Raw genomic sequence first — 26,826 nt, 5'->3', positions numbered from 1 at the left:
TACACCATAAATGCTTATTTTGGCCGAGAACCAAATGAATTCCAAATTTCGCAGAGTACCGTAGCATTCGCGCGGCAATTTCAAAAATTAATACCTACCCGTTTTGCTCTTTAGTGCTAATTTACTTAACTTTGATTAAATTTTTAAGTAAACGAATGCATGGATACGAATTTCAAACGTTTCATTGTACCAAACGGTCGAGGACACATATTTATGACCTTCCACAAATGAACTGCGTCCTAATTAATGCCATAATTTAGATATATTTTTAATGAAATTGTCCACTATTCTCATAATCGTGTCGACGCGTGTTGGGAGAACAAAATTATTACAACATGGACGAGCCGTTTCAGTGTGTGAAATCATTTTTGCTTAATTTCAAATTGAATAACTGTTGTTATTTTGCCTCGGTCAAGATTGGCTTGTTGCTGACCGCATATTTTAATGTCATTTACGACGTAAGTACTCACTTTCTTTTCTCATTTTTTTAAATAAAACTACGTACAATCTTTAATTGTCGTAGCGTAACTAATAACAAAAAAGAAAGAGAAGATTATGATAACCAAAAATATATAACGACGGAAGAAAGCGGTATTGTCGTAATTTGAAAAACCTAACTTTAAAAACTATTTCAAAAATTTATAACGCTTCACGAAATAGACAGGGTGGTTGTACCTACCCGTGCGGACTCACAAGAGGTCCTACCATCAGTAATTACGCAAATTATAATTTTACGGGTTTGATTTTTATTACACGATGTTATTATTCCTTCACCGTGGAAGTCAATCGTGAACATTAGTTAAGTACGTATTTCATTAGAAAAATCGGTACCCGCCTGCGGGATTCGAACACCGTTGCATCGCTAGATACGAATTCACCGTACGTCTTATCCTTTAGGCCACGACGACTTCAAGTTCAGTTTCGTATAATCCTGACCCGAGCTAATTTATTATAGGTACATTCCGATTTGATTTTTCTGATTATTTTTTCATATCAAGGGGTGAAAGGCTTAAACGACAATTTACTTAATATGCAACATTTTTCTTTGTAATTAAATGTGCGTTTTATTTGGTATCATTATCAATAATTCGATTTACTCCATTCAAATAGCTGAAGTTGTTTTTTTTGTTATGAAATTTTTTCCAAGCTTTAAGCTTCAATCGACTCTCCTCTAAAGTTGCTTAAACCAAAATGCCGGTCACCCTTCGATATGCTAATGAGATTCAAGCTATATGTTTTATGTGACGACAACGATCATCTCTTCTTGATTATAAATAAGATGACAACTTAGCAGACCTCTGCTTGGCGGAGTACGCGTTCGTCTGCCTCCTCCACCTTCAGTCGATCACTCATTGCTGAGCATCGTGATGCGCCCTTTGACCTTTGCCTGTGACCTTTTTTGTAATTTGTAGCCACTTTTGTCCAGATACTCAGACACTTGGTCACTCCATCTTTTTCGGCTCCGACCTCTGGATCGTATTCCATCCACTTTAGCCGTCACTATGAGTCTCTCCAGATTGTCAGAGGGTTTTCTTGCTATATGACCAAAGTATTGGAGCATTCTATATAGACATTTGGTGGATAGCCTCTGGTCAACTTTTAGCTCGTTTCTCTGCCTAGTTCTGCCAATAAAATCATTGTTCCAGATATCATCTATAATAGGAATCAGCGATGAAAGTTATTCTCCCATCATAAAGCTAGTTGAGGACAGTCTCCTTGAGGACAACGCAACAAAACCAGTTCCTATTTTGTGCTACTCGACAGAGCTGGCTTTCAATGTTATATTACTATGTGCAGTGTACAGAGTAAGTATAGCATCGATACTATACTTTTTTATGCTTACCCACTGCTAGTCACTTTTTTTTTTTCCTACCTAAGCTGATAGCCTTGAGAGGTTATTTCAGCGTAACTTTAACTAGTAGGTGAGCTCACGGGGCTCAAACCGGATGGTAACACTGACCCTAGCAAGAGCAGTGTTTTGCAGTATCTACCACCGGATCGGAAACGCGACCCTCTGAGAAGATCCGGCGAGAAACTCAGTGGACTGTGTCTATGGTTTAATTCGTCGAGCCCTTCGTCGCAAGTGACGAGTTCGACGAGGACGGTGACCGGTGCTTGTGGTACCTAAAAGCACCGTTAATGGATCGGGAGATCCGTAATGACGTGTTTTGGGCGACGTCGACTGTTTACCATTCGATCTACAGGATCTGATCGATGCTTGGAAGATTCTAAATAACGGATAAAATTCAATGACATTTTTTTTTATTATTTAAATGGGTGGACGAGCTCACAGCATACCTGGTGCTAAGTGGTTACTGGAGCCCATAGACATCTGCAACGTAAATGCGCCACCCACCTTGAGATATAAGTTCTAAGGTATCTGTATAGTTACAACGGCTGCCCCACCCTTCAAACCGAAACGCATTACTGCTTCACGCCAGAAACAGGCGGGGCTACCTACCCGTGCGGACTCACAAGAGGTCCTACCACCAGTAAAGGTAATAACTCTTACTAGTGAAAAAGCATACTGTGAGCTGACATATACGTACATACATACGTATATGCTCCGTACACACATATTTATTCGGTTTAAAGTGTTATACAATAAAACTGAGATCCCGACCTAAAGTCTCGAAGCGCTTATAGGCTCTGTTAGGCACCTATGTAATGACCTAATAAAATTAAGTTTGCTATTTCATGCTTCTACGTTTTAACTTCCAGAAAGATCTTTGCTTGATGACGACATTCGTTTACTTCGGTATCACATCACTCACGACCTCTATACTCATATACTCCGTTGTGATTGTCGCTACCGGTGCCTTCATGAAAATCGCTATTGTTCTTAGCATATGTAAGTGAAATTCTGTTGATATTCTATATGCAAACCCTTCCATTTATTTATCATATCCGCATGAATGGACTAAAATCCACAATATTCAAACATAACTAACCCAGCAGAATTTATTTTTGTTATAAATATTAAATTTATTAGGTACATGTCTCCGTTATGTAAATAATTAATCCCTCCAAAAAGTAACTAATACAATAAAATCATCTAAAATCCCTGCACAACTATTTAAATTATGTGCGGCTTTTGTAAGCAAAGCTACTTTGTCTCATTTCATTCTTTATAATACATTATTTCAATGATAAAGGTAGTCTGTATTTTATAGACATCCTCAAAGATAAATTAAGACACAGACGCCATGACTTGATATGATTTATTTTGTTTGAAAAAACAAAAAACAAAAACATTAATTTTTTTAAATATTTACTATATTAGCGGTAGGCAGCGGCTTGGCTCTGCCCCTGGCATTGTTGAAGTCTATGGGCGACGGTAACCACTCACCATCAGGTGGGCCGTATGCTCGTCTGCCTACAAGGGCAATAAAAAAATAAAAAAAATTAAGAACATTAAATGTTTTCCAGTATTCCAACTATACGTAATACTACTGGTTCGAAGTATGATCGTCGAAATTAAACAAGCAAGGAAGAACGAACTGTTGCCAACAGTAGTGATGAGCTCTCTCCTACGCAATAAACATGCTCTAATAGTACATGATGCCGAAACCCAGGTAGACCAGATAGAGCCAAATGCCTCGGATACTCTAGGATATAACCCACTGGATAATTATAGCCACTCAAACATTGTACAAAAACCTAAAAAAGAAAATATCGTTGATGACATAGATTTGAAAACTACTACAGATAGAGCATCAGATATGAACGAAAAAATCAAGCCGAGTACTCTTGTAGGAAAACCTATTGGAGAAAATCAAAATATCGCCGAAGCAAAAACAGAAACGAAGGAAGATAAAACATTGGTCCTTCAAAAAGAAGCTAAATTAGAGATCGTCGTTGAAGAACCAAAAGCAAAGATCGTCAAGACTGATTCAGGGATGAATGAAGAAAAAATATTAATTAATGATAATGAATGTAATGTTGAAACAATTGTTGAGAAGCCCAAGAAGAAAAGATGGTTTATTGGTAAAGCGAAGCCGCTAGGACGAAACGATAAACCGTCGCCTTTAAAAAAAAATAACGAGAAACAATCCAATCTTGAAACAGTAGAAGAAATGCCGAAGATGTAGAAATCCTGATTAAACATTATGGGAATACGTGTGAAAAAAATGTTTAAATATATCGTCATTTGAATAAAAAATAGTCCTTTTTATTGTCTGTTACGCAACCAACGCAATAATTGGACAAACAATTATTGACCTTCCCTAAATTAAACAGCTTCCTAATTAATTGTATGTGAACATCATTTTATGAAATTTCAGTCCAATTTTCGCGCATAACTCGGTTAGATAAAATAATGGATTTGCTAATTGATTATTTAAAAAGTTTTAAATTAAATAGGTGTTGTTGTCTATTTTCGGTTCGGACCGGCTTGCTGTTGATCGGCTATTTTAATATTATTTATGATGTAAGTGTAGTTTATGAAATTTAATGAAGTTATTTTCTTGATCTATTAATTGATAAAGAAGTATCTCTTAAGATTATTTTAAATAATTTATTCGAAATATATTTCGTCGATAGGTAATATTTTTTTAAGAATTGGGCATTGATTTAAAATAATAAGTTCGAGTAAGGTGCGAGTGTAATTTTTTTTTGAAAATTGAGGTCAGAGTAAATTTTTTTTTTTAATATTCGCTGCAGTTTTTTTTTATAATTAATCTAAATGTTATCGTTTTTCATACTGATTACATCAGTGGTACAAATAAAGTAGAGCAGTTGCCTCAAAAAATTTACCGACTATTATGATTAAAAATATATTGTTTTTTTCTATAGAGTATGGCAATAGCAGCTATTTCCGAATTCTTGTATTCACCCATCGTTCAGGAAGTCTTAGATGCGATTACTAAGGAGCAAATGCCATTTCAAAACTCTATTCCAATATTCTGCTATATCACAGAGTTTGGATTCAATGTGGTTTTGCTATGCGCCGTATACAGGGTAAGTGTAGATCGCATACTTAGTACTTACTGTAAAACTTAATTTGCACTGCTCTTCTAAGTTTAGCAAAAATCGGCTGCAGTTAAAGGTTCAATGTTTTGAAGCCTCAACTTATTCGTCTGCATGTGTAGTTACCGGAAATAGATTTGTAAATATTTATTTTGTATATTTTTGCACAAAAAGCGTAGATGAAGATGAAGCCAAGCATCCAAATCGTTAAATAAACCGGCTACATATTTCTGTGTAAATTGATTACGTATTACGATTAGGTATTCACAATTGTTTTCGTCAGTTGTTAATTGACAAATAACCCATTTTATTTTAGCTGTTGGAAAGGCGAGCCTGTGGCTAGCACAAGAAATAGTCACGAAAGACTAGCAATCTTAAAAGCACAGAGAGGTCGTTACCAATCATAGAGTATTCTAAAATAGCCTTCTTTTGAAGAAGCACTTGTACCTGCGTTAACACCTCAGAGTTTAATTGTTTGGAAGCATTGCATATTGCATTACAATACACGACTTTTGGAAAACGGACATCAAAGTAAACAATTTCTAGAATTTTTTATCAGTCTAACTAATTGGATTATTGCTTTTACAGCGTGATTTATATTTGCTGAAAATTTATTTGTACGGCTGCTTCACAATTCTGGTGACGTCAATTCTATTCTACTCTGTGGTGATCGCCGGCTTCGATGTGCTGATGGAATTCGTTATTGTCTTCAGTATAAGTAAGTTACATTAATTGTATTATTTAGTGTGTATGTAACAGCAGACGCTGAAATTAAGTCTTCCTCGATTCCTCGCCCACAATCAAGACGAATCTGACACCAGATACTTTTGTTCTTCAAGCCTACAGAGCGATCTCTGGAGGTGGAGCCGCACGCCGCCGATAATGCGTAGCTATGCGACCTTCTTGATCCAGCCGGGTATTCTAGGTTACCAGCGGTAGCGTCGGGAGCGGCCTAAAAATCCCGATTTCCACCGCGATCGGAACGGACCCATTAATTACTCCTTTTACTTCGCAATACAAAACTGCATACCAACAACGAGTCGAGTGTAAATGACAACGAGGTCGAAAAGAGTAAAAATGAGCTGAGGACTTGGACCGAAGTCATTAATGAGTCCTTTCAACTCGAAATTGAATTTTACAAAGTAGCGCGAGAGTTCAGCGGAGCGGACCAAACAAGTAACATGTGTCCGCTGCGTCGCGGTTAATATCGAAATTGTACGACAATATAATTTGTATTGTACCTAATATATCTAGGGTACATAATTGTACACTAAAGCTCTTGTGAATAAAAGCAGTAGACAGACGCTTCGCTGTTTTAAAAAATACATGTGTGCAATTCACGCGTGGTAGAAGTGAAACCTTCCAAAATTAAAATACAATTATCCTAAACGTCTTAAGTATATGTAAAATTTTGTCATTAGTAAATAATTGTAAGGTAGCGCCCTCTGTGAATTGATATTTTAATTTCACGTATAATCCTAAATTAAAATTCACTACAAGAGCTTTCATACACACGTTAGTATTAAAAAATCTCACAGATGGCGCTGTATTAAATAGTATGTATATTTCTGTCTCATTCTTTGCTGGCTTCATCCTACACATTTTTGTATTTGTGTCTCTTACCTGTCGTTTTTTTAATTGCATCCGATTTGAAATCACAACGATTCTAAACAAGTTTTCACTTCAAAAGTATTTAAATGGAATACACTTTGAGGAATGTTTAGGATTAGGAAAGCGGTTTTGATATCAAATAATTTGATGACTCCCACGGCACGTAAATTGTGTTCATTGCGTTCTCCGTTGGCAGCTTAATAGCTATTAACATTATTAATGACACTAACAACAGTTGACACCCCCCAAAAGTACCCTTTTCAAACCTATGTACGTTTTTCTGTTTTAGATGTATACGTAATACTGTTGGTGCGAAGTGAGATTCTCGAAATAAAAGAATCTCAGAAGAACGGAGGGATATCTACCCTAGTGATGAGCTCGGGTATGCCAGACGCCCAAGAACCACATGACATTGAGGCTCAGGTCGACTGCAAGGACAAGCCTTCGTCAGAAGGAAGACGAGAACAAAAATCTGATAATAAAAAATAAAAATCGGTAGCCGACGAATTTTTTTAGTTAATAAACACATAGTACATAAGTAGTAAAATGGTTTTTTCTTCTTCCTAAAACGATGCGATAGTCGGATTTTCTCTGCGAAGACTCAATTTAAGTCCTGGCACGAAATGACGGGAATATACCCTTCTCTCTTCTTATCGTACCAAAAAGCCATGATGATAATGCCGAAATCAAAGTGAAATGCAAACAGTGGTCGTATCACTACATCTTCCGACTGGATTAACCTATCCTTAAAAATTTATAGCCGAACGCATTGGATTAAAAAATAAAATGTGTAACACAAACTAATCTGTCATTATAACCATAGGCATAGTCAAATACATAATGTGAATCGAATAAAACAAACGATCCACATAGATTCTTTTATTTAAAGTATTTACTAGAAACAAAACAATGATCTTATCGATAAGCGAAACAAAACAAAAAAAAACAACAGAAACATTGGCACATATTGTAACACTACTAATTCAACTGCATTTTAATTATCAAGTAAAATCGATTTTTTTAGTTTAAGTGCGATATCCCCATTCGACATTTATTGTGCTTGCTCAAGTGTGAGTCTAAACACAACCACCGCCTGTGTTATTAACAGTGTCAGTCAATTACATGTAGCTGCAGTGACTATCAATGAGCATTAATGCAAATTTACATTACGCTATCGATACATTACAACAATAACATAATAATATTGTTAATGTATAATTTGAAACTGGCAACTTACCAGCAAACGCAGGTCAGTGGCTAATTTTAAATTAATATTTTTTTTGAAGGTTTGACCTCCCACTGCTGGATCAAAGTCTCAAGACAAAAGTTTTAATTTATAGTAAGAATAAAAAAAATGTATTCCAATGCATACTTTATCGATAGTGCAAGCAAGCACTGAAAAGTCATTAAGAAACAAACTTTCGATCGATATTTTTAATATATTTTTCTTCTCAAAAATATTCACGTCACCTCGGAAAATACCCCTTACATTTAGATTCAAAGTCAACAATCGCCCTGTAATCATTTGCAATTAGCTCAATACGTATAGCTCATTCTAAAATATCAACTGGCTGATAACAATCTCAATCATCAAATGTTTCAAGAGTCATTTCAAAATGGTGGAAATATCGAATTGCAAAGACTTCCTTCCCATACAGCCAGAAATCTTAGGTTTAGGTCCCATAGGTGTGTTATGGATCTGACATTTTTAATTGAAATTCAAACTGAATTTCTCCAAATTTATGTGACACGAAAACCGTCTGAATGAATATTTTCTTTCCATTCTACTGGAAAACGTGTTCATAAATATGATTATAAAGAAATTTCTTTGAGATCACATTTTTAAGTAGCTTCAAGCGAATCGATACATGAGTCGACTATTATCAAAGGCGGCAATCTGACTTTTGGATAATTATTGGTAAATCAGAAAAAACGAATTATTGACTTTGTATTCCATTGGCAGTCACAAAACTCTTCGGAACGACATCTTAGATAAATAACAGGTTAACTATTAACCTTTATTTAATGCAGGTTTTAGACCGTATTCTTTGAAGGAGACGATTATATTCAAATCAATCTGTATTGACATATCAATAACATTTTTTTGTCCAAATGCACAGATTGCCACCTTTGATAATAGACGACTCACATATAATATGTTTACATTTAAAAAATCTCAACTAAAAATCTTAAATTTAATCTTATGATATTTCGATCACAAACATACCCATACATACATAAGTAGCTTATAAAACATTAATTATACAATTAATTATAAGACGCATACAGTTTGAAGTTGATAATCAGAAATATATCTTAATAATTAAGCAAGTCATTCTGACTTGAAACCGTCGATAATTTTATTCCGATCAACGTGTAACAACTTGACCAGAGACATCCGCCCAGGTTAAATAGCAAAACAATCCAAAATTGCACTGATCTGTAACTTTAAATATTTGTAATAGTCAAAATAGCTGCGTTAAACCTAGTAAATTTTACACTTTTTAACATAAATCACAACGTATGACGTCATATGAGGCTATTTGTTGTTTTAATGTACATTCATTTATTACACACATTGGTTCAGTTAGATTCATCAATGTAGTGGGACCGCTGTTGTCGAAATCGGTATGGATTGCACCATTATCGTTGTTGCTTATTTTGACCCCAAATGACGTCACACAAAATACAGATCAGCGGTATTCAGTTAATAGGGTACTTATTTTTAGTAAAATTTTAACATTCGGTTCTCTTATTGCCACCGTCTTAATCATCATTTTGGGTATTTATTTAAGTCTGTATTTGCAATCTCTAATCAGATCTGTTTCGCAACTTCTAGGTACCGAATTGTCATTGTTTTGTGATAAAAATTATATTAAGTCAAAAATATTGTATAGTCTTAACTTCTATGATGTCTCAATTTCAAGTTGCTTTCTGTAGTCGGAGAATCTGATGTTGCGTTTATCTCGCGCGTGACGTCACCACCCCACACGATCTGTCCTTCCACAGTCCTACATAACTAATAAAAACGCACCAAGAGATTTCTTAGATTAAACGCTAAACATTTCTAACAATAGTAATGACGATCGCGCCGTCTCGTTCTGTATCTACTAAATAAGAGCGAGACAAACAATTTTAACATCAATGTGAAACATTACAATATAACTTGACACAGTAATAGACATCGATATAACGTATTTATATTAAGTCTAGTGTATCGATAGTCACGAATAGAACACAATGGCTATGTTCCGATATGCGCTGCGAGCAGTTGTGACAGTAGTTTAACGAAGCAGTTCTATTAGTTAGTTATACAGTAAAACCTCTTTATTCGTGGGATATACGTTCCGCGAATGTGTCGCGAATACACAGCCCGGTCATCGTTCTCGTCGAGCCCGTCGCTTGCGACGAAGGGCTCAGCGGGTAAATTAACCTACAGACACAGCCCACTGAGCTTCTCGCCGGATCTTCTCAGTGGGTCGCGTTTCTGATCCGGTGGTAGATTCTGCGAAGCACTGCTCTTGCTAGGGTTCGTGTTAGCAGCATCGTCAGGTTTGAGCCCCGTGAGCTCACCTACTATACCTACATTTTGGAATACTTTTTATCAATGTGTATGTACCGATTAGATCAGCGAAATAAGTCTTTAGACGAGAACATAGGAATTGGATTGTTTTTTTACTCCGCGAGAAGTGAAAACGCGAATGAAGGAAGCTCGAATAAGGGGTTTTTACTGTAATGGTCATTGTTTAAAACCGAACGCAGTACAGCATACCTTCATTGACGATTTTTGGCATCGTTTTTTAATTACAACAAAAAAACATTCAACAAAGAAACATATTTACCATAGCTATGTTTAAAAATTGAATATGTATTATTAGTTGAATGAATCGCATAATAAAAGTAACTATACTCTTTAGTAAAAGAAAATGTTTTTCGAGCGATTTAATTGTACAATAACTTAACCGAATTATTGAAATGAGGTTATGCACGGTAAAAGTGGTCACGTGGCCAAAGCACTGAGAGCGTCTTACTTCGAAAACTCCTGCAGTGTTCACAGTAGAAAAATTACGACCAATTATGGCGTCATTTATTTCCGTCGGATACTACGACTGTAAATTGTCAGTCCATAATGGAACGAATTTCTCCACAGTAAGGGCTCTAAGCTGTGCTAGCATGTATATCGAAACATCGCCAATATCATCTACATTAAGATAAAAAAAAAGACATTTTGTGTGTGACAGCCGCTCTCGAGTGACAGCTGTCAAACTGTCAAATAATTTTGACAACGTCAAGATACACATTAACTATGTAATCAGCACGGGAATCTATCAAGTAATACGAGTATTGTGTTCGTTCTTTCGTCCAAGCGGCATAGTGGCAGAATTGGGTATGGTTCGCGTCTCGAAGTGTCCTGTGGTTGAGCAATGTGAAGTCGAACTTCAATTGTTGCTCCTGGTCAGACCACGCCCTGAAAGAAGATAGAAGTTTTGTTAATTTCTAGCATTTCCATGTACAAGTACAAACTGGTTTACAGTCTATCTGATGTTAGGCTGTTGTCACAGGATTATGATATCATGTAATTCCGTCTGAACTGTAATGCGTCTTCGGTTTAAAAAGATGGAAGGTATGCTTCTTTTTTTATTTTTGAGAGATTACTGGTGGCCCGGAGGCCTTTCCAGTTTTATTAGGACAGGTGGAAGGTATGCTGTGTTCAACTCTATTAATATTAAATGCACCGTGAGTTCTTAATAATCAGTTACATATGAAATGCTGACTTTAAATTAATAATTCATTCCCACTCTGTGTTATATAACTTAGATATCGACATGCATTATAAAATAGAAATGATACTGAAAAGAGTATATAAGCAGCTGTTGTATTTGAAAAAGGCTTATGAATCAGTTTAGTCTAGTACTGATACAACTTTTTCATAGCTAGAGACGACAATCAACTCACTTGTTGGTGAGTGATCACCGAGGTCATGGACATCAGTAATACCAGAGAGAATCCGGCTGCTGTCTACCAATGAGGTTTCTCCTCAAACACCGCTTGGAGATGGCTATATGGTATAGCTCATATAGCAGTTGTAGGACCTCTTGTGAGTTCGCACGGGTAGGTACCACCACCCTGCCTATTTCTGTCTTTAAGCTTTTCTGTTTGAAGGGCGGGGCAGCCGTTGTAATTATACTTGAGACCTTAGAACTTATATCTCAAGGTGGGTGGCGGCATTTACGTTGTAAATGTCTATGGACTCCGGTAACTACTTAACACCAGGTGGGCTTTGAGATCGTCCACCCATCCAAGCACTAAAAAAAATTCAATCCAGAGCAGAGTGGTGGAAACGATGAACCCAGTCGCGCTGTGGACGAGTCCGGTTTGACAGTGTGCAGTCATCATAATCATCATCAGTCTGCGGCATTCCACTGCTGGACATAGGTCTCCCTCAAAGCTCGCCACTGGACCCGATCTTCGGTTCTACGCATCCAGTCACTGCCAGCCGCCTTGCCCAAGTCATCGCTCCATGTAGCAGGAGGGTAATGGCTCGCGCTTACCTCGGCCGTGCCCCGTGAGCGTCGGGAAGTTAGCCTCCGTCAGTTCGGGAGCCTGCTGAATCCGCTGAGAATCTGCGGAAATTTTATGTTATATTTATTAGTGTCGTTGACATTTAAATAGCATTTGAAAAGTAATAACAACGTTGAAAACGCTAGCACATTTCGTAAATTACACCAGCAGGTGTTACAAAAAACTCCTTAAAAAATATAATTAATTATCAATTAATTATTATTATAAAAAAAAGTAGGCAGCGGCTTGGCTCTGGCTCTGGCATTGCTGAAGTCCATGGGCGACGGTAACCACTCACCATCAGGTGGGCCGTGTGCTCGTCTGCCTACAAAGGCAATAAAAAAAAACGCCAAAAATTTGGTCAACCCTTAGTAAGTTGTCGTGTGAGTGAAGCACAGAATGATACTCACAGTCGGTACGCGGCATGCGCAGCGGCTTGTGCACCCTCCTGCCCGGCGCCGAGCCCGACGCGGCGGCTGAAAACATTTAGTGTTATATTTACAAAGACTACATCTCTACTTGTATTGTGTTCCTTGTGTGTAAAATAAATTACCAAAAGCGAAAACTTAATTTTTTTTATCCTACCTAATCTTAACTAGCAGGTGAGCTCACGGGGCTCAAACCTGACGACGATGCTAACACGAACCCTAGCAAGAGCAATGCTTCGTAGAATCTACAACCGGATCGGAAACGCGGCCCCTTGAGAAGATCCGGCGAGAAACTCAGTGGGCTGTGTCTGTAGGTTAATTTACTCGTCGCCCTTCGTCGCAAGCGACGGGTCCGACGAGAACAATGACCGGTGCTTGGGGTACCTAAAAGCACCGTTAGTGGATCGGGAGTATACGAAATGACGTGAAACCTAATCGCTTGAGCCTCGAAACCATCAAAATAGGCAGCCCTGTACAATTGAGATCCTGGCTGAGTCCTTGTTCGCTCACCTGTCCTGGTGAAACAGGAAAGGTCTCTGAACCACCACGAATCCAGCATTAAAAAAAAAAGAATTGACATTTCATGTTGCAAGGTCGCGGGCAGCTATTTGTAAAGTCTGTATGCTTCGTTGACGAATTAACTACAAAATAGGCTGTGTATTCTTGTCTCCACAAAAAATGTGATTATGACAATAAAGTGATATCAAAGAAAAATCCAGCTGACGATATTTCTCTTCTGAACAACATTTCAATGCTAAAAATTCACAGAGAATCAAACTTGCATCCCATTTTCGTAGTGAATCTTTTATTTAATAACCCGATGACGTCTTTCTAAGCTCTCATTGACGTTTGTGTACTGTGTTGAGTAAATAGTTCTATCTGCTCCACTTTTGCATAATATCGTCCTCATGTATTCCTATGAGGGAAATTTTGAACAGATCTACATCCGAATGAGTACTGTTCGTTGGTTTAGGATCTTCAACGAAAAATATACTATTAATGTAAGCGTTCATTGCGTAAGTTTGTCAAGATTTAAAGCTGTATACGTCACTATAGACGTTAACATAATGCAGTGTAAAAAGTGATGCACATCATTATGTTAATATTAATGTCCCAATAATTGACTATTCGTATCAGACCAAGTGAACGCCCTATTTCGGAAGCTGGATAAAATATTAAATATGACTAACACGAAGCTTAACACCAAGTATTAAAGATAAGCTCTTAATTCAAAAAAAAAAAATGCATACGCGCATATTTAACAAAAAAATCATCACAATTCACGTGTATTATATTTTAATTGTATTTTTTTTTCGGTATCGACGTTATTCTATATCTAAATCGATATTCTAATATCGATGTTTTAATTAACTATATGACATCCCTAAACTAGAGCTGAAGGAACCGCGGCCAAGGTCACTGGCAACCGGACCGACGTAATCAGAGCCGGTCATGTGTCAATTACGTATATTATTATAGTTTTAATGACGTCACAGCAATGACGACCGATCGACACGAAGGATACTCACTCTCGCCGGTAACGTTCAAGCTTTGGAAGGATTCATTCAAAGAGTCGTTGATAAAGGATGAGTTACTCGAGGCGGTGGCCTGAAAATATAAACACAGTTCCTGAATGATTTAGTACAAGATTAGCGCGTATTTTTTTTTAATTACCCAGACGACTTCACGACCTGGTGTTAAGATGCCAGCGGAGCCCATAGACATCGACAACATAAAGGCCGCCACCCACCTCGAGATATGGGTTTGAGTTCTAAGGTCTCAAGTATACAACGGCTGCCTCCCTTCCTTGTGCGACAGTAATGACGCAAATTAATATTTTTGCGGGATTGATTTTTCTTACACGATGTTCATTCCTTCATCTGAGAAGTGATTCGTGAACATTTGTTAAGTATGTCTTTCATTGTAATAATGCTTTTATTACGATAAAAAAAACCGTCTCGGAACCAGTGATGGGAGTGATCAACTAATGGATTAACAACAAGTTCGTTAGGGTTGGCAGGTAGATATTTACAATCGCATGATAACAATATGATTGTCTGATACGTGCTTGATCACGACTATAGTTACTATACACTATAGTTTACTGGTGGTAGGACCTCTTGTGAGTCTGCGCGGATAGGTACCACCACTCTGCCTATTTCAGCCGTGAAGCAGTAATGCGTTTCGGTTTGAAGGGTGGGGCAGCTGTTGTAACTTTACTGAGATCTTAGAACTTATATGTCTATGGACTCCAGTAACCACTTAACACCAGGTAGGCTGTGAGCTCGTCCACCCATCTAAGCAATAAAAAAATAAAATATCAAATGATTTATGGCCTTACCGTACGAGGCACAGAGGGAGCGGCTCTTGTCTTCCTTTCTTCTTTAAAAATCAGGATGCCCTGTAATTAATTCATTTGTAATACGTATTTATTTGTTGTCGCCTGCCCACTGGCACAAAACACGAGGATCGGACTGCCGTTGGGGCAGAAAGATCCCCGAATGGAGACCACGTCCTGGCAAGTTTTGGTTTTTTGCCACGTACCATCCGGCTATGGAATGAGCTCTCCTCCACGGTATTTCCCGAGCGCTATGACATATCCTTCTTCAAACGAGGCTTGTGGAGAGTATTAAATGGTAGGCAGCGGCTTGGCTCTGCCCCTGGCATTGCTGAAGTCCATGGGTGACGGTAACCACTCCATGGGTGACGGTAACCACTCCATGGGTGACGGTAACCACTCACCATCAGGTGGGCCGTATGCTCGTCTGCCTACAAGGGCAATAAAAAAAAGCGCGGTGTGGGGCGGCCACCTACCAGATAGACCGAAGACCTAGTGAGAATCGCTGGGTCACGTTGGATGCAGGTGCCATTGGACATCAGTTGGAGAGCCTTATGTTCAGCAGTGGACAGTGGACAGGCTGGGATGATGATGATGATTTATTTATTGTACCGACAGACGAACAAGCTTACGGTCTATGTGATGTTGAGTGGTTACCGGAGCCCAGATATCGCAATGCGGCCACTTTGAGACATGAGGCCTAAGTCCCAGTTGTATTGTGCAGCCGCTGTCTTAACCAAGGCGCATGTCTATATTGCACGAGGGTGGATAGGGAGGTGGTATCTTTTTTTATGACAGAAGGTGGCCCAGAGGCCTTTCCAGTTTCACCAGGACAGGTGGGCGAACAAAGGCTCAGCCAGGACGGGTGGGATTTGCTAACAGCTGCCCGAGCGCCTCCGAAGGAGACCCAACAGCTCAAGAGCAGCTGCTTTGCGAATGAATCTACTACCGGATCGGAATCGCGACCCGCTGAGAAGATCCGGCGAGAAACTCAGCGAGCTGATGCATGGGTTAGTCTCTGTCGAGTTGGACGAGTACGGTTACCGGGGTCCCTAAGCCTGCTCCTAGTGTTAGAACTGAAGGCGTCTAATAGTTATTGGATCTGATAGATCCGTAAGGACGTGTGGTGGCATCTACTTGAGCATCATACCCAATTTAATAATGTTACACTTAATTAAATGGTAATCGTATACGGGGTATACGACAGTGGGAAGATCTTTTGTCGAGCGGGTGATATTGCTCGGTAGACCGACGGTCCGAATGTTGTTATTCGGAACTTGTATATGGAAGTTTATTATGAAAATGTCGTAAACGAGATTTAGGCATACTTCACCGCCTCATAATTAATAAAGTTGAAAATAATTAGACAGAGAAAGATTGGTATTAAATTTTTTTTTCTGTAATTTTTACTTTTGTATTCATATAATCTCTTGTTACTCATTAGTGAGATCCGGTAAGGTTCTAATGAATTAGTCAAGGGTTTTAGTCCACTGAGTTTCTCGCCGGATCTTCTCAGTGGGTCGCGTTTCCGATCCGGTGGTAGATTCTGCGAAGCACGGCTCTTGCTGGGGCCAGTGTTAGCAACGTCTCCAGATTAGAGCCCCGTGAGTGCACCTACTAGCTCGGTGAATCTAGAATTACCCCTCGAGGTTACTAGAATAGGTAGGGAAAAAAGGCGGTTTCTCATTATCCGTAAGGCATACTAGGCACGTGTCTAAGGGCGTGTAGTTACTAGGGGCGCGCGAGCTCAGAATTTTTAAATAAATTAAGAAAATAACAGATCGAATTTCCTGGTCTACTAAAGTCTAGGGATTGATGATACAACGTCATCGTAATTGCAAAAACAACTAGTTAAAATATATAGTATTATGATGGTAATTTATGGCCGGTACAGGGGCGCCGATAAAGTGATTGCCTAGGGCGTTCTGGACCTTTGATCCGCCACTGATTGACCGGTACTTACGTTGATGTCGTAGTCGAAGGGCAGGTGCTTCCCCGGCTGCAGGGGAATCCCCAGTAGCGGGCAGCAGCGGTCCAGGATCGTGAACACCCAACGTTTGACGCGGGACGTTGTGCAAACGTTGCTTCTGTCCAGCGACTCGTGACGCTGTTGACGATACACACAAACAACTTTTTTTTATTGCTTAGATGGGTGGACGAGCTCACAGCCCAGCTGATGTTAAGTGGTTACTGGAGCCCATAGACATCTGCAAAATAAATGCGCCACCCATCTTGATCAGTGTAGTTACAACGGCTGCACCACCCTTCAAACCGAAATGCATTATTGCTTACAAACGCTGCGCGCGGACTCACAAGAGGTCCTACCACCAGTAATTACGCAAATTATAATGTTTGCGGGTTTAATTATTATACGACGTTAATCCTTCACCGTGGAAGTCAATCGTGAACATTTTGTTAAGTACGTATTTCATTAGAAAAATTTGTATCCGCCTGGGATTCGAACACCGGTGCATCGCTTCAACATGAATGCACCGGGCGTCTTATTCTTTAGGCCACGGCGACTTTCACTTATGTTTGTAACGGAGACAATATGAGAACGATTAAACCAAGACATGGAATATCAAATATGGGATGCTGACCGACTCTTGTCAGTTCATACCTCACACGCGATCCCCGGTGTGTAGTCGAACAGGTCCTTGGTCAGCTGCGTGAGCGCCAACGACTCCTTAGGGAAGCCCTCGTCGTGATGACTGCTGATAGCGTTGATCAGAGTGAAGAAAAACGTGTCTAGTTTGTATATACGGAACAGCGAGTCGTCTTCGGCTGAAAGAAAACGTAAGTTCTAATTAATTCTAGTGCATCGCTACACTCTCGTTCTGCTGATAGATTGGGTCACTAACGTAAACAGCCAAATGTTCGAGTTGACAGCTTACCAGCACTCACGTCATTTCGGATCTTCCCGATCCACTAACGGTCCTTTTAGGTACCTCAAGCACCGGTCATTGTCCTCGTCGAACCCGTCGCTTGCGACGAAAGGCTCGACGAGTAAATTAACCTACAGACACAGCCCACTGAGTTTCTCGCCGGATCTTCTCAGTGGGTCGCGTTTCCGATCTGGTGGTAGATTCTGCGAAGCACGGCTCTTGCTAAGGTTCGTGTTAGCAACGTCGTCAGGTTTGAGCCCCGTGAGTTACGGGGCAGTAACAGTTAAGGTTACGCTTATATAGCCTCTCAAGACTCTCAGCTTAGGTAGGAAAAAAAAACACCAGCACTCTTAATTCTATAAAAGTGACTGATATGTCTGGTCTCAGAGCTGATTTGGTCATGAGATAGGTATTTTTATTCATATAACAGTTGAACTTAGGTTTTGTTGATTTTATAGGAACTACCTAGTGGTCCCCCAGTAGTCGAAATTCTACTATAATCATTCAAAATTATAAGTTTTTACACTATTATACTTCTACTGTCAAAGACTATCATTATACTTCTATAATCAATGATTATGGTCACATCTGGCCCCATTAGTATTCCCTCTGTTATAGGTATCAGAGGCTGACACACATACTTATATATATTTAAACATATAAATATATAGATAATAAACACCCAGACAATGAGCAAACAAATCCACTCAACATAAGAATGTGGCCCGATTTTCCTGATGACTTCTTGCTCTCCACAATCTCTTAGTCTTTACAACATAATACCAATTTCTTGACAGATTTAAATGCATTCCACTAAAATTGTAGATGAAACATAATAAATTTGAACTCACTCGCACAATTACACATCTGTGAGATGAAGTTCTGCACTGCGTCCACCTTCTCCGGCAACGTGAACATCGGTGGCAAGACTTGCACAGTCCGATCCTTCTGCTTCAAGTAGTCGATGATGTTGGCCAGTATTTGTATGTAGTTGGGTCCTGCGTCATCGGTGCCGGGCATCTCCAGGCCGAACTCTTCAGCACCCAGTTTCACATCAAACATATATCCAACCGGTACACAACCTAAAATAGTCTGGTTTCGTAGTTTTGTACACAACAACTTTTCCTGAACCCCTATTTATGCAACTGAAGTAGACAATAGCTTTTGAATTTGGCAGACGGTAGATGAAGCCAGATTTGGTCTCATGCAGTTACAAGAACGTGGACATGTGGATTATTATACTTTATTTTTATTTTTTATTGCTTAGGTGGGTGGAAGAGCTCACAGCCCACCTGGTGTTAAGTGGTTACTGGAGCCCATAGACATCTACAACGTAAATGCGCCACCCACCTTGAGATATAAGTTCTAAGGTCTCAAGTATTACAAGTAAGATACAATGGCTGCCCCACCCTTCAAACCGAAACGCATTACTGCTTCACGGCAGAAATAGACAGGGTGGTGGTACCTTAGTACCTACCCGCGCGGACTTTCAAGATGTTCTACCACTAGTAATAAAATTCATTGTTATATTTAAACTTACTTGGAATAATAGTTTCATGGTAGCTATTTTTGACACCATCCTGCAGACTGAATTGAGTCACGGTGAACTCTCCGATTAAATAATCACCATTAGCTTTGCAGTATGAGTTCACGTCAATCACATAAAAATCTTCAGTTTTTATACCTGCAATCCATATTGTATATGATTAGTCAAAGGATACTTGAGTTTTAAAAACAAGGATGAGTCTGTAGGGAGACAGTTTGTTATGTAAGCAAAATTGTTCGTAGTCATAACATGCGGCTGCGCCCGCAAGCTCCGTTGCTTTTTACTTTTTAAGTTTAGTCGCGAATAAACGCTCCGATTAACCAGTTGTGTTATTTAATTATCTCACTTCCCACAACGCCCTCAACCATTATTGACCACTACTAAAATAACTCATAAAGTGGTGACCCCGTGAATTGAATTTTTTTTAACTAAGCTTTTCATAAAATGAACCCTTAAACGCCATGTGATGGTAACGCGAGAGCAGAGACCAGATGCGATGGCAGTGAGAGAATACTGGAAAGCATCAGCGTTTCGTCACGGATACCGGAATTCTGGGCAGATCAAACGCGACTCTGGTTTGTTCAGTTCGAGGCTGCCGTAGAAATTCTACGGCTGTCAGATACGGCCAAGCAAAATCTGGTGATTACGAAGCTCTCTAAAAGCGCTATCGAACGAAGGTATAAACCCCTTGCCAGATAAAGTCCAAGCTATTATAGAATTCCCAAAACCGAAGACTATAGATCAGTTAAGACGATTCTTAGGAATGATAAATTTTTATAGGTCTAGTTTATCAAAAGCTGCAGAATATCAATCGGTTTTAAATAAATATTTACAAAAAGCAAAAAAGAAGGCAAATCGCTGGTTCAGTGGACTGACCAAGCGGATGCCGTGTTCGCGAGATGTAAAGCTAGTCTTCAAAACGCAACGAGGTTAAGTTACCCACTTGTAAATACAGAGCTAGCGATTATGACCGACGCGTCGAATGAGTGTTTCGGCGGCATATTACAAATAAAAATAGGTACACAATGGAGCCCTTAGGTTATTTTTCTAAGAAGCTCAGCGATGTTCAATTAAAATACAGTACTTATGATAGGGAGCTTTTAGGCATTTACTTATCAGTGCAACATTTCAGACACATGATAGAAGGTAGACCTTTTGTAATTTACACCGACCATAAACCGTTAATATACGCGTTTTCGAAAAAAACCTAGTGACAAGGAGACGCCTAGACGTAACAGGCAGCTCATGTATATTAGTGAATTTACGACTAACATTCAGTACATCAATGGAAACGATAATATTGTAGCCGATGCTTTATCACGTGGAGAGACAAGTGTGCCCGGCGACGCTTGATTTCGTGGAACTCGCCGCGGCACAGCAAGCTGACACCGAGTTGACGACATTGCTAGCCAAAACAAACGAGCGATTGAGATTTATTAAACAAATTGTTTCGCCCGATTGTCGTTATGAAGTTTGTTGTGAAGTCTCAACTAATGTTATTATAGGCCGTATGTACCTGAGGACCGCACAACTAGGAATTTAGTTTCAGCAAAATATTTCTAGCCAGGCATGAATGCAGACGTAAAAAAATGGACTAAAACCTGCACACAATGCCAAAAGTCAAAAGTAGTGCGACATACTGTATCCGATTTAGGAAGGTTTGAAGCTAGTGACAGATTTGAACATATTCATGTAGATTTAGTAGGCCCATTGCCTACCACTGACGGTTACAGATATTGCCTCACGGTAATCTATAGAGCAACTGGTTGGCCGGAAGCTTTTACAATAAAAGATATGTATGCACAAACGGTAGCTAAGACACTCTATGAGGGCTGGATTACGCGATATGGCTGTCCTGTTATGACGATATGACTGTATGACGACCGATCAGGGCAGGCAGTTTGAAAGCAGTTTATTTAATGAACTAATGAAATTTTTAGGTATAAACAAACTGAGAACGACGGCTTATCACCCTCAGGCAAATGGTGCAGTCGAGAGATTCGATCGTGTATTAAAGACAGCTCTAATGGCACGTAACGACAAAGGCACATGGGTAGGAGAGTTACCCACATTTTTATTTAGTCTAAGGGCAACACCACGTAGTGATACTGGTGTTTGTGCCGCAGAACTGACTTTCGGAAAAACCCTAAGGTTACCTGGAGATTTTTACGAAGGCTCTAACATTGCAATCAGCGATTCAAACGAATATGTAGCCCATGTTAGGGACGCGATTATGAAGCTCACACCAAGATCGTCACAACAACGTGATTCACGTAACATCTTTGTTCACGCGGATTGGCGTACATGTTCTCACGTTTTTGTACGTGTTGATTTGGTGAGAAAAGCTTTACAGCCTCCGTATGAGGGCCCGTACAAAGTGATTCACAGAAAAGACAAGTATTTTTTGATAAAAATGGCTGATAAAAACATTAATGTGTCGATTGATAGATTGAAGCCAGCCTACATGCTTAATGAAGGTGCCATTCCACAAAACCAGGAAAAAGATTGTACAACATCCACTAACCCACTGGGGTTACAATAACTAACAATAATTTAAGGGATGATAGTATTAACAGTAATTATAAGCCTAACACGTTTACACGTAGTGGTAGACTTGTTAAGCGGACAGTCAAATTCAGTAAGTTATATAATAATAGTTAAAACATCATACAGGTTCGATTCCTGAAGTGTTATAAAAAAATATGGAGTCAGATCAGATGTTAATTTGTTTTTATGTTATTTTTTGTAATATTACTTAAATTGATATGATAACTTCTTATATTTGGTTTTTTGTAAGCTTTTTTTTAGCAGGGGCTACTGTAGGTACACAGTTTGTTATGTAAACAAATTTGTTCGTGGTCATAACATGCGGCTACGCCCGTAAGCTCCCTTGCTTTTTACTTTTTAAGTTTAATCGCGAATAAACGCTCCGATTAACTAGTTGTGTTATTTCATTATCTCACTTCCGACAACGCCCTGAACCATTATTGACCACTACTAAAATAACTCATAAGCTCAATATTACATTCATTAAATTTACCTATGCTTTTTTACAATACTCGCACCATTTGAAACATAATTAACGAATAAATTACGGCAATAAAGTCTAAATTCAAATTAATTTTATTTAAAAAATATGAAATTCTATTTTTAAATTCTGTCATTTGTTTATTGATTAGTGTTTTCTTTTCACTAAATTTGTATTTTTTATCATCAATATGGACAAGATAAAAATACAAGGTAGGTATAATGTCGCACAAAGTTACACCGTTCACAACGTTAATGACGTGTACGGCATGAATGATTGTTATGCTTCCGACAGGGAATTTTCATCCACGCCGTTGCCCGAAAACTAAAGACAACAACGACGAATTAAAGGCGATTGTGGAAGCTGACGACACTCAATCTACCGCTGAGCTTTCAAAATAATATTGGTCCGTTTGTGTCAAATCAGCAATGTAAAATAACATGATAAGTGGGTGCCGCACGAACAGAGTGATTGCCAGCACGAAGAACGGGTTATGGTGTACCCTGCTTAACACACAGAAACAAATGGACTCTGAACCGCATTGAGACTTGCGACGAAAATTTTCTTCTTTTTAATAGGGGGGGTTCTTTAGAGTAGGGTCTTCTTTTTAATAGCGCAATGGGGATTGTTATTTAGACCCTAAAACGGCTGCTGAAATAACGGAAGGCAAATTGGCCGTAGACGTCCACCCTTGGACATAGGCCTCCCACAAGGCACATCACAAAAACGTATCTTTTTTTTCGAGCCTAACCTCCTATGAGGTCCCCGCGTCTAGGGGGCGCGCGGGGTATGTGGGACTTGACGGTCTGCATGTATTGGGAGCATACCGCAGGCATAATGACGTTTTAGGGCCCTACCGTACTGTAGTGTAGATAATATGCAATGTTGCATATTGCAATATGACGTGTTTGTATGTGCGATGTCGGGCGACGCTCCTGCGAGGGCAGTCGTTTGCCTACCACCAGCTAAGCAAGGTGTGCAATAAATGCCTAATATATCATCAGTATTTTATTAAAGAATCCAACCAAATGTTACTAAAGCACTAAACAACGCCCCTGTACTCTTACACCCGACATCCGATCTCCGCCCGTGATTACAACCCGGTCAGAGTAAGGGTTACCGCGGTCAACACTACAACCAAATTGTTAATTAGACCCTGGTTCAGCACCTAGGCAATACCTTGAAAACCAAAACGTAGTCCTAAAAAAGACATGGTCACTGATGCACATGGTCAGTTCTGGTTCAGGTCATCTCAGCTTTTTACCAAATGGCATCATCACTACTGAGAATGTTTACTATGAGGAACTGGATACAATGATGGAGAAGCTCACTAATGTCCAGCCAGCCTTTATTAATGACTTGTCCCTGCTGCTCCTAGACGACAATTACGACCCCATACAGTCCAAGAGACAATCTCTAAGCTACAAGAGCTAGAGTGGGAAAATTGTGTAATCCATCGTACTCAGCAGACCTTGCGCCAAGAGACTTCTACTATTTCTAAAGTATGGAAAAGTTCTTGGCAAGGTAAAGAGTAGATAACCCAGAGGTAGTACAAAATGCTTTTTTAGGTTTGTACAGCTTTTTTGTATTAATTTCTGTTTTTTATTATTTAAAAAAGTATAGTGTATAAAATGAATTGATTTCTAAGCCTAAATAAAAACAAATGTAAAAACTGTGGCCTAGAGGATAACATACACACAAAGAATGATGTAACTAAGCTGGTGTTCAAATCTTTTAGGAACAATACCAATTCTTCAATTAGTTTCATATTTTACAAATTTTCAATGGAGATTATGGAAGTACAATGTATAATAATAATAAAGTTTGTAATAAATTGTTTACAAGCATGCTCATCTTGTAAATGTCATTCAATCCAGATTATTATTTGGTGGTAGGACCTCTTGTGAGTCCACGCGGGTGGGTACCACCGCCCTACCTATTTTTGCCATGAACCAGTAATGCGTTTCGGTTTGAAGGGTGGGGCAGCCATTGTATCTTACTTGTAATACTTGAGACCTTAGAACTTATATCTCAAGGTGGGTGGCGCATTTACGTTTTGGATGTCTATGGGCTCCAGTAACCAATTAACACCAGGTGGGCTGTGAGCTCGTCCAACAAAAAAAAATTACCCCATTATTTCTATTCTAGGTAGTAACAACAATTATAGTGTTTTTAACGCTTGAAAAAAGTTAAATCATGTCTGAAACTTGAAGCGAGTGAACTTACTTTGATCAAACACCTTGAGCTTCACAATATTCTGTATGTCTTTTTTTTCATTATCTTCAGCATTCTTCATTTCTCTCTGTTGTTGTTCTATTACTTTTATAGGTATGCCGGTCGACGTGAACTTAGTTCCAGTTTGTTTGTTCTTTTCTTTTTCATTCTTAGCTTTCTCTTCATATTTTGCTTTTAATGTAGGCCTTAAGTTCTGAACAGAAATGTTTACATAAATATTTTGATACCAATATTTTTTTAATAATATTCTCCAGAACATTAAAAGCTGCATTAAAAGTTATTTCATCTGTGTATGGCTCTGCTATAAGCTGACACAGCTCCCCAATTATGAAATTCGATAGCTAAATGGCAACCAGTGCGATAAGACCCGCAGTCCTTTCGTTTGTCTAAGCTTGATTTGAGCGGTAGCCCCGTAGCCCTCAGAAAAAGCATCAGCTAGGAGGTTAAGAAATGTGGCAGACCTGCCTTTCTAAAAACTTCCACCAGTTTTACCGAAATATCTATGTATCAATATGTTTTTGTATAATTTATTGTATGAATCAATAAAGTTCCTGTTTAATCAGACATCAGCTATTTTAATTTTTCTAGCAACATCATAGTTTTATAATTTTGGTCTGTTCTATCTGTTATAGTTTTGTTTGTTTAGATTAATTTCTGAATGGTCTGGCTTGATTTTGATTGGATCACGAGATTACAGATAATTGCAGATAAAAAGTTCACGAAAGACAGTGACTACTCACTATCAGGCAGGCAGTATCATTGTTTGCCTGTAAATAAAATAGATACAAACCTGCCATACAGGACCAGCGGCTTCAGCTAATTCCTTGGTGTTGGCATATTTTATGCCTATTTCTGCTTGTTCTTTCCTATAGTCCATCATGAAGAAGAAAAATGGATTTTGTGGGGTCTTCTTTTTTGGCATCTTTATTTTTTCTTATGACTCTAAAAAAATTCCATAGCATTACTAATATTTTAGTATTATATATATACAGTAAGTATTTCTCTAACATTACCAGCTCAATGAAGTATTTTCCTACTATTATAGCTTAGACATTTAACATGTATTAATATACAAGTAGGTTTTGAAATTTCGGGTAAATTTAATTTGAGGGGAAGGGAGTTATAAGTAGAATTACTAATTTACGTTACAAGCACTGTTGTATGGGCATTTTCCTTGAGTTTTATTAAATAATCATAGCTCTCACTTTTATAATCAACGCTACCAAGCAACGCTTTCCGGTTTATATCTTATTTATGGCTACGCTGCAGAAATTTACACATAGTTTACTTGCAACCTGTTGTTTGTCTAAATTGTAAATGGATCTTTTGTGTCTACTTTCAGGAATTGTTTAAAGCCAATAGGATTTAATTGTGACACGCTAAATTTTCGGTTAATATGCAGATAATTGTAAGGCAGACCAGACCTGTCTTAGTGTCTTACAATAAATACGAGGAATGATACTTGATAGGCATATGTACCCACATAGGTAGGTATAAAAGCTGAAACTTACAGAATAATATATATAACCTAATTCGGCAGTCAAACACGTTACTATACAATACTAGATTTTGTATTTTCTCCGAAAATGTGTTAGTATCTCATATTAGATCAAATACACATATTATTTGACTGTTATTGATTTTATTTGTGGCGGCACCAAACTTAAATAAATTTATATTCGTCTATTTGCACAAGCAAAGGGTAACAGTACAAAGTAGGCCCAGACAGACGCGTTTTGTAACAAAATCCGATGGTATGTTTGTCATATGAAATAGAAGTAGCTGGAAAGAAAGAAGGAAGGGATTAAGAAAATAACTTAGAATTTGGTTGGTTAGGTAAGTAGAGTAGAAATAACCATTCAGCAAAATTAGAAGAATTGCACAACGATATTTTGTTGATTCAGTGTTTCTTCTAGTTTAAAGGTGTAATATCACAGTTGTTTATTAATCGTTTAGAATCTGTGAAAGAAAGTATACATGTGTTGAGAAATCAAACGAAATCGCAAGACGTTGCTACTTCGATTACTCCAAAAAAGCTTTTGAACGCTAGGTAAAACAGTGGATAGTTTTCAGTATGGTTGTTTCGTTACGTCGAACGTCTATTCGGTGTTGCCTCATTTTATCTCTTTTAATTATTACTTCCTTCCTTCTTACTTTCTTTTATGTATAATAAGATATGTATATTTTATTCAGATTCCTATTACTATTCATCCATCTTCCATCAG

General features: G+C 38.6%; 2 protein-coding genes across 4 annotated transcripts; one reads left to right on the top strand and one right to left on the bottom strand.

Annotated features, from left to right (window-relative positions):
* The first annotated feature begins 273 nt into the window (after positions 1–273).
* LOC101746111 (uncharacterized) lies at positions 274–7,449 on the top strand. Its single transcript, XM_004928105.5, has 7 exons — positions 274–458; positions 1,647–1,805; positions 2,722–2,851; positions 3,430–4,429; positions 4,795–4,959; positions 5,557–5,686; positions 6,869–7,449. Exons 1-4 carry the CDS (start codon positions 336–338, stop codon positions 4,089–4,091), a joined length of 1,074 nt encoding a protein of 357 aa, XP_004928162.2. The 5' UTR covers positions 274–335; the 3' UTR covers positions 4,092–4,429; positions 4,795–4,959; positions 5,557–5,686; positions 6,869–7,449.
* On the bottom strand, positions 7,444–26,308 carry LOC101739880 (protein maelstrom homolog). Of its 3 annotated transcripts, none has more exons than XM_038017222.2 (12): positions 26,113–26,308; positions 25,392–25,543; positions 24,593–24,794; positions 19,333–19,476; positions 18,644–18,874; positions 17,528–17,691; positions 16,871–17,014; positions 14,911–14,970; positions 14,099–14,177; positions 12,552–12,617; positions 12,132–12,203; positions 7,444–11,047 (listed from the first exon to the last, which is right to left on the bottom strand). In XM_038017222.2, exons 2-12 carry the CDS (start codon positions 25,521–25,523, stop codon positions 11,019–11,021), a joined length of 1,323 nt encoding a protein of 440 aa, XP_037873150.1. In that variant the 5' UTR covers positions 25,524–25,543; positions 26,113–26,308; the 3' UTR covers positions 7,444–11,018. The 3 variants fall into 3 exon arrangements, with proteins under 3 accessions (XP_037873150.1, XP_037873151.1, XP_062529562.1); XM_038017223.2 differs by lacking the exon at positions 26,113–26,308 and adding an exon at positions 25,807–26,039; XM_062673578.1 differs by lacking the exon at positions 26,113–26,308 and adding an exon at positions 25,615–25,633.
* Between the last annotated feature and the right edge of the window lie 518 nt (positions 26,309–26,826).

Source organism: Bombyx mori, chromosome 18, assembly GCF_030269925.1.
Source record: "Bombyx mori chromosome 18, ASM3026992v2".
In the NCBI taxonomy this organism is placed as follows: domain Eukaryota; kingdom Metazoa; phylum Arthropoda; class Insecta; order Lepidoptera; family Bombycidae; genus Bombyx; species Bombyx mori.
Note: the sequence above shows the minus strand (reverse complement) of the source record. Positions and strands in the feature narration are given on the sequence as shown.